This window comes from Crocuta crocuta, unplaced genomic scaffold (assembly GCF_008692635.1).
Source record: "Crocuta crocuta isolate KB4526 unplaced genomic scaffold, BGI_CrCroc_1.0 scaffold290, whole genome shotgun sequence".
NCBI classification, from domain to species: domain Eukaryota; kingdom Metazoa; phylum Chordata; class Mammalia; order Carnivora; family Hyaenidae; genus Crocuta; species Crocuta crocuta.
This window is the reverse complement of record NW_027527429.1, coordinates 368,042-376,985: the sequence shown is the minus strand read 5'-3', so window position 1 is coordinate 376,985 and position 8,944 is coordinate 368,042. Positions and strand designations below refer to the sequence as shown.

Here is an 8,944-nt window from a genome sequence, read left to right as displayed (position 1 = left end):
ACTCACACTGTCTTTGTCTCTCTCTCTTAAAAAAAAGTCCACAATCATATCCAAAATTATATAGCATACACAGAACCAAGAAAATATCACCTCAGAAGACAGCCTCAAACCAACTTGATACAGGTGTTGCAGGGCTCCAACAGAGACTTCAGTAGAATTTTGGCTCCTTGACCTTCATCCCCTGATGTTGCTTCTAGGAACATGTGATGTTAACAGCAGCTCAGTGCCAGCAAGGACGGGGGTCTCTATCCTCTACCAAGACAGCTGAATGGATCTGGAAATGCATTCTTTCAGAGCACCCAGCTCAGACCCCACACCAGCTATCGCCCTGCACAGTGTTTGTGAGCCCCTCGGCAGAGTGCTCTGCGGGTGTACATTGGACCCGGACTTCGGATCCCCGGAGACTGACAAAATAGAAAGCTCTTATTTAAGCTGCTAAATTGTTAAAGCTGCAGTGAAAACTAAAATGCACTTTAAAGCAACTGTTATTAAATGTCCTGAGAAGTTAAGGGTATTCTTGAAACAAATGGAAAGGTAGAAATTGGCCAAAAAAAAAAAGGTAAAAAACCAGTAGGAATTTTAGAACTGAAAGCTACAATAACTGACATAAAATGGAGTTAACATATGACAGAGTGAATTTATGATGCATGACTGTGCAATTTTTTAATGTTTATTTATTTATTTTGAGAAAGAGAGAGAATCCCAAGCAGGCTCCATGCTCATTGCAGAGCCCAACGCAGGGCTTGAATCCACAAACCATGAGATCATGACCTGAGCCAAAATCAAGAGTCGGATGCTCAGCTGACTGCAACACCCAAGCACTCCTGGATGTGCAGTTTTTAAAGTCAAATTGTTTCGTCTTTTAAACTTGAAGAATTTGCATTGTATTGGGCTGGGAGTCAGGACACCGGGCCATATTCCTGTCTGCACAGGTTGGCTCTCTGGCCTTCAGCAAGCAGCTCCATGCTCAGGCTGCTATTTCCCATGGAAAATAAGGGGCTGGGCCAGCATTTCATGGTGTACACACTTGCCCTCTCACCTGTGAACTATTCCAGCGGTTTTCTGGATCCTTAATGTACATTGAGAATTGTGGCTAGATCTGTTGTTTGTTCTTTCTTTCATTTGTTATTTTTCTTTCTTTCTTTTTATTCCTGGAAAATTCCAAACATCCACAAAAGTGCATTTATCAAAACCAGCTCCCTATAAACCAATATATGGGCAATTGTTTGGTGGGGTTTTTTTTGGGGGGAAGGACCGTTATCTTGACTGATTCCCCACCTCAGTGGGTTACTCTAAAGTAAATCCTAGGTATTATTCCACTGTCCAAAAATAGTTACCTATCTCTAAGAGATAGGGACTATTCCATCTTCCTATATGCACAGTACCATTAAAACATCCAGGAAATGGGTGGTACTTGTTAAATCACCTGATCTGCAGGAAGTGCTGAGATATCCCTGATCATTCCACAGATGCTTGATTCAGGATTCAAATAAGGTCCATGGGGAGCATTTGGCAGGTAGTATCTTTTAACAGTTTCTATCACTTTTCCCCTACCCCACCACTGTTTGTTTCCTTCTTTTTCTTTGCCATTTTTTGAAAAAATGAGATTGTTTTTCTTATAGAATATGCCACATTGTGGTTTTACCTGTAGTCTTTTTAATCTTTAGGATGTATTTCGTTAGTGATGGGTGTGAGGTTACAGAGTTTGAAAGTCACTTGAAGTAATTCCTTTTGTAGTTTAGCTGCTGTCTCAATGTATAGTGAGGATCATTTATTTCATTTTTGAGTTTTGGGCTTTTCTAAAGCACTGATTTCATTTTGCTCTCTAATTATGTAAAACATTCGGGAGGTTCCCAGGTCAGCCCAAGGAAACCTTGTGGATTGGAAGAAGAGGTCTCCAGAGCTGTATCCCGGGGTCAGTCTGTCCCAGGGGCAGCCACTGCCAGTAGGTTTGGGTTTCTCTGCCATGGTTGCTTGAAGATAAGCAAATGCACATGTTTCTAGTCCAACTCTCTTATTCACTTCATATTGGAGAACCGTAGAGATCTTGCTTTTGTCTGTGAAGATTCTGGTGGTAAATTGGGTAGCTTCATTCCAGAAGAAAAAAAGTGTTAAGAATTAGTCAGTTATCCAGATTAGTTTCACCTCTTAAAACTTTATTGTTCAGAGTACCTGATGGTCGAAGGCAACTCCCTTAAAAATCTGGGGAGTAAAAGTATAAGTTTGCAAATATTGGTTATGCCCAAAGTCCTCTCTCTGAACCAGTAATCTATATATGGTGTTGAATTTATCTGAAAGTGATGCTTCTTCTCTTGTAACCACATAGCCTCTTTTTTGTATGGTGAGGAAGGAATGATGGGATGACAGGATTTTATGAGGGACTTAATTTTGGGCTACTAAGTACAATAGATTAGCTGGAATCAAGAGCACATCTCCTTTCATTTTACTTCCACATTGAGCCATCTTTCACGGACTGAGAGATTCTTAGAACGGACAAAAAGATGATTGACCACTCTCTCCCCCTGTCATTTTCCAGAATAAATGCTGGGCCAGGAGTGGGGAAGTGAGAGCTTGATAGTGGCGGCGTTGGAGTTAGATCCCAGGTGTGCTGCTTTCCAGCTTTGACCCCAGGCTGCTGTTGTGTGCTGCCTGGCTTCCCACCAGTGTCTCCCTCGTCCCACCTCAGTGGACACCTTGCTGTCGGTGGGGACAGACCTTCCCCGTGTTTGAGGGACAGCGATGCCAGGGTTTCATGCCACCTCCCTGGTGCTTAGGCTCCACGGCGGTAACTCAGCGTCCCAAAGCACGTGCTGGGTGGTGTGTGAGCCAGTTGTGCAGCACCCCGTCCCCAGGTGTCCAGTGCCAAGTGCAGTTTCTCCGATGTTCTGGCCAGGATGGCTTCTGGTGGACAGCGGGGCTGTGCTCGGGGAAGGAGGTGTGTCTGTGCCACCAGCGCACGTGCCCACACGTGGGGCTGCCCTGCCCGCCCTCCATATGGCAACCTCCGTTCCTTGTCAGCTCTTTAAGGCGTTGCCTTACAGTGCAAGTTCTGCCATTTCTCGCTGATCCCTTACACTGATTGAGTTACTTAGCTGCTTGTTCTAAAAAATACTAGTCATGCTTCTTAGGGAATAGAAGGGCCTCTCTTGCTATGCTGTGGTAAAGAGGTAATGTGGCCCAGGGGCCTAGTGAGGACTCCGTGTGAACCTATCAGCAGTGAATGTTCTGGCCAACACTGTCGTGCGCTCTTAAGCTCTGGGTGTGTTAGAAAAATGTAGTGGAAGTGAGTGCCATGTCCTGCTTCCTTAATTGGTCAGTATAGACATGTGTTGTATGATCCTCCTGAAAGAGGCAACCAAAATGATTTCAAGGAAGGTGGAAGGTCTTTTGCATAACAGGATTTTTAGGCAATGCCCTTTATTGCAGACCGTGAACGGTGCTTTTGTCCAGGGAGCCATGTGCTCATTTTCTAATAGATAGCGAGGAGGCTTAGTGGCCAAGTCCAGACTGGGCTTAAGTTCTGGCTCAGTCATTTCTGAGTTATGTGTTCATGGCAGACTTTTTTTTAATAGCCTTTATTTTTTAGAGCATTGTGGAGTTCACAGCAAAGTTGAGTTGCAGATACAGAGATATCTGAATGCCCTGTCCCTCTTATGCCTTCCCCATCATCAGCTTTCCCCCTGGGGAGTAGCACGTCTGTTACAACCTACATTGACGTGTCGTCACCCATGCTTGCCCGACTTTTTGTTCGTTTGTTTATTTTGAGGGAGAGAGTACCGTGAGTGGGAGAAGGGCACAGAGAGAGGGACAGAGAGAGAGAGAGAGAGAGAGAGAGAGAGAGAATCCCAAGCAGGCTCCAGGCTGTCAACAGCAGTCAACACAGAGCCAGATGTGGGGCTCAGTCTCCACGAACCATGTGATCATGACCTGCTAAAATTCATAGTGGGACACTTAACTGACTAAGCCACTCAGGCACCCAAATGGACAGACTTTTGAGCTGAATCTTTCCAACTTCAAGATGGCAATATATCACAAGGTGGTTTTTAAAGTTTTTAATGGGATTCTCTCTCTCTTTCTTTCTTGCTCTTTCTCTCCTCCCCCTCCCCCACTCACATTCACTTGCTCTCTCTCTCTCTCAAAATAAATAAAGATTTTTTAAAAATGGAGGGGGGGAGCCTGGGTGGCTCAGTCAGTTAAGCGGCTGACTTCGGCTCAGGTAATGATCTCATGGTTTGTGGGTTCGAGCCTCACATCAGGCTCTGTGCTCACAGCTCAGAGCCTGGAGCCTGCTTCAGATTCTGTGTTTTCATCTCTCTCTCTGCCCCTCCCCTAATCACACTCCATCTTTCTCAAAAATTTAAAAAAAATTTTTTTTAATTTTTAATGTTTTTATTAAATGAAAATAAGTATGTAGGAACTGAGTTTCTAGTAGGTAGTACTAAGTGTCAGTAGTGGAAATTGTGTCCAGCTACCAGAAATATTTTTAGGAGTGAAATCTGCAGAGCATTTCATTCATGTGGACGGAAGATGAGAAAATAATCCGGAGCCTTGTAGGGCCCTGGGTCTTCACACCCCTGCTTCTGTCTGGATTTCTGGGGAGGCTCTCTGGTAGCAGCAGAAGTGAGCAGGGCTGGCATCTGACATTTAGGGCTCCGAGGACTGCAGAACACCTCATGCGTCGGGGGCTGTTAGTGGCCTTGCTGTGTTTCTCGTCTGTCTTGTGTACTCTTGCCCTTTAAATGTTTATTTAGAAGCACACAAGGCAAAACAAAGTAATTTCTGTTAGGTCGTAACTGACGTAAAACAGATTCATTCCGTGCATACGTTTTTTCCTTTCATCTTCTCCCGTGGTCAGCTGGAGGAGGCAGCCGGTGGTGCCACAGGACTGCTGAACGGGTGACGCCACGTATCTACCAGAGGAGTCTGGCTACACGGCATATTCCCCAATAGACTGGCGGGCCTTGAGAGCAGAGCTGACGGCACTGGGGTTCTACACCGGTGTTCTGTTAAGTTCCTTGCTTCCTAAGGTTTCTCAAACTTAAAGCCAAGTAATTATTAAATGTGTAATTGATGCCACATACCATTAGGTAGTAGCAACCATATTTTTCTTTGGAACATAAGCAGTAGGGTACCTCGGGGTCATTTCCTCAACGACCTTCCAGAACGAGTGTGTCTCATGGCTCTGCATCTTAGCTTATGCTACGTTGAGGTCTTTGGACTAGATGAAAATAAGATGTGCATTTGCTGCTCAGAAGGCACGGAGACCTGCACGATCTCCTCTTGTGGACCAAGAAGTGGTTTCCACTTGTCTAATATTTCTTTTGCTCTTGGGAGAGGTGAAATAATGCTAACAGTATGCTGTTTAAAATGTGTTTGTTAAAAAAATAAAATAAAATGTGTTTGTTAAAGAAATAAACACAGATCTAGAAAAACCGTATCAATCGAGTATATGGCTTAATGATTATAAAGTGAATATGGTCCAGTCAAGCAATGTAACCATGCTGACCATGCCAGAGGGTCCTTCTGGAACCTTATCCCAGAGACAGAAGCCCTCCCACCAAGAGAAGTTTTCTAGTACGAATCTCCTCGCGTGCTCTTCTGGCAGCGTGCTCACCCAGATGTGCCCCTCTGCACACTGGGGGTGAGTCTTGCCTGTTTTGTTTTAGAAGTATGTGTGTAGACAGCACTTTCTTATTACAATGAGTAGAAGATAAAGAACCTGAAGAAATTTTTTCCATCTAAAACTATTAAGAAAAAAATCTACATGAGAACGTATAGTGGAATAAATAAGTGAGTTGTTGAAATATGTTTTGGTGGTACACACATTTTCAAAATGGTAGTTTTACTTACAAGGGGGAGAATCACTTTGATGCCCAGGGTCACACGCCCCGTAGTTGTCTCAGAAGGGCCTGCTCTCCATGCCTCCGGGTCAGTAAATGCTGTGAGCTGACCAAGGACTTGACTCATCTGTGTGCACGATGGAGACACCTTACAGGTGGTGTCTTCATGGGTGTCCCCTCGCATTTGCATTAACTACTCACATCTGTGAATTGATCAGAATCTGATCCCATGTTTAATATCAGTGGCATGAATATTAGTGATTTTCCAGCATGGTCTGTTTGTGACCAGTCTGTCTTTTGCTCCTGAGGTCTGTACGGTACGTTGCCTGACAGGCAGCTCATGCTCCTTGATGCCAGTGCTCTGAGTTAAGTACATGCTTAGCAAACGTTCACGGTAAGAATTTGGTTCCTGCTGTCAGGGCACATAAACCTGGAGAGGGAATTCAGAAATGGCAGGTAACTGCTAACCTGAACCAGAAGTGTGCCCATACACGAGGAGCTGTCTGTCCTTGTGCAGGAGTGGGCCGGATGTGTATTTGGGAGAGCGACACACCACCTCATCGCTTTGTCATGCCGTTCCCAGTTCACTGTCGCGGGAGCTCCGTTTTAGCTTTCTTGTGCCTTGCCCCCTGGTTCGATAGATCACATGTGTGTGGCAGCTCTCACCCACGTGGGCTGGAGACTTTGTCTTTGCTGGGTAGGGTTTCAGTGTAGGAGAGGTTGCTCAGCGGGTGACTGAGAAGCTTTCAAACTTAATTCAAGGACAAAACATCAGGAGATGGGTCTTCCTGGTAACAGCACGGAGCGGATGGAAGGGCAGGGGAGCCAATGGTTAGGTTGGCGCACGAGGGAATGGACTAGAAATGTAGATTAATTCTCTATGGAAGGTCCCGCACATCAGCAGAAGGCTTGTCAGAGATGAGGGAGTGAGGTGGATCATTTTCCCAGCAGCTCCACCCTTTCTGGAGTAAATGGCTGGTGTTTTTTGCCATACTGTGCTTCGCTGCTTAAGATTTTTCTCTACGTTGACTTTCAAACATAAATACACATATTTAAGAAGTAGATTTGCCATAAATAGAAAGTAGCTAGATTAATATAAAGGAAAGCAAGCCAGTATTATTAGATTCTAGCTGATACTTAGCCTCTTCTTTCTTTGTAAAAATAGTGACGTGATTCGCCCCATTGAGCTTACTGGCCTGAAGCTAGAGACACAGGATTGGAAAGGGCGCAAGTGCCTCTCTGGGCCCCCTGTGTCTGCTCAGCGGGTGGTGGGTACAGGGACGCCCTGAGGACAGGTAAGCACTGCTGGGAAGGGCACGGCCTCAAGCCAGTGCCCCTCACACCAGGCGCGCAGTCCTCACACCACCCTGACGGCCTCCATCCAGCCTGGTGAAACACCACTTACAAAACCAGGGAGCACAAAGCTGGCCCAGACCAGCCTGCACTGTCCTCACTCAGCACAGGGAATGGCCTGCCGAATGGTGCCCAGCGTGCACTGCACTTGCTGTGTGGCACCTGCCCCTCTTTGCAGAAATGTACCACCTGTCACTTAGCAGCGTGCCGGCAGCACAGCAACTCTCTGGGCTGCTGGAGCCCAAGGATGTGCCGGGGGCTCCCGGCGGCCGGACAAAGGTATGGGCGCCTGTTGGATGAGGTTTTGTGAGCTACACGAGCTGACACGCTCCTGGCTTGCAGAAGCACCAGAACTAGCGTCTTTGGGAACAGCCCTTATTGTTTTACACTCCACCAACCCATGTGTGAGTAGAAGGTAATCTTGTTTAACTCATTGCTTTAATGTAATTCAAGATGCCTAGAAGTTGCAAAATAGAGTGGAGAGTTCCTGTGCACCTGATTTTTTTTTTTCAACACCTAAATAACTGTCGATGACTCTTCGGGGTTTTCTGTTTTGTTTTAGAGCGCTCTTCATTAGCCGGTGAAGAATGGGGGAGATAGAAGGAACATACAGAGTCTTGCAGACTCCAGGGACGCGCTTGGGTGCCCAGACCCCCGGGGGAGTGAGCAGCCTCGAGCCTGGGCAGACTTTCTTGGCACCAGCGGCACGGGCATCAGCCAGAGCGCAGGAGAAGCACCTTCACATCCGAGTGAAGCTGCTGGACAACACCGTGGAAATATTTGACATTGAGGTAAGAAGTGTGATATTTGGAGATATTTCCTTATACTTTCTAAAAGCCAAGTGTTATGAGCCACATTCCATTTTGCTGATCGGACTTGGCCTATTTCTCAAGCTGACCAAGGGTGATGTTGGTAACACTAAGATCCCTGTGAACAGTGAGTTTCTCCTTTTACTTGGAGAGTGATATTCTCCTGTCTTTCCTTTGAAATCCTGATACAACACAGCCCTTTTGCTCTTCTTGAGAGAGGCGGGCTGGCTTTGGAGCACGGACTGGACCCATCTGGCCTCTGCCCAGGTCTGCCTGGGTGAGGGGGGCAGCTGGCCCCAGTGTGTGTCAGCGCCTCCCTGCACCGTGGCAGTGAGCGTAGTCGCCCCTTCTCAGGCTGCGGCGAGGATGGAGCGCGCACCGTGCAAAGAGCCTGGCGCGCAGGTGGCACTGCACCTTAACACAGAGTTTGTTTTTCTGTATCCGCAGATACAGAATAGATTGCACTGATAATGTTGGCAAAAACGATTGAATGTAGCAAAATTGTATAAATGTATTACATAAGTGTGTGTGTATATATATCCAAGCAGTACTTCTTAGACCCACATAATACTTTAGAAAACACTGATTTTTTTTTAAATGGTATTAGGATAAGTGTACTTTTTAAAAATTATTTTTTATATGTAATGCATAAATATATTCTCTCTTCTGATTTTTTCATAATGGCTTAAAGTAATATCTTAAGATGTTTTTTCTGCCCTTAGTGTCACAAAAGGAAGGACAAGAGAATCAATTTAAACTTTAGCAGGAGATTTATTTCTGCTTAGAAATTTCTGTCAAGACAGGATGCTACACAGAAACTAAGATTATCAAGCTGGGGGCCAGGCTGTGAGGACCCTAAGGGAAACCTCCTCTGGGCTCTGGTGGCGCCTAATTGCAGAATGCATTGCATGGGAAAAGGGAAGGGGAGGGGGTCAGTGGGGG

The 8,944-nt window shown here is 45.8% G+C and overlaps 1 protein-coding gene across 1 annotated transcript in view; it reads left to right on the top strand.

Annotated features, from left to right (window-relative positions):
- FARP2 (FERM, ARH/RhoGEF and pleckstrin domain protein 2) overlaps nt 1-8,944 on the top strand; it is a 105,354-nt gene that overhangs the window by 6,269 nt on the left and 90,141 nt on the right. Inside the window, exon 2 of the mRNA XM_077757234.1 lies at nt 7,756-7,984. Coding sequence (XP_077613360.1) covers nt 7,781-7,984 — 204 coding nt within the window. The 5' untranslated portion in view covers nt 7,756-7,780. The remainder of the gene's footprint in view (nt 1-7,755; nt 7,985-8,944) is intronic.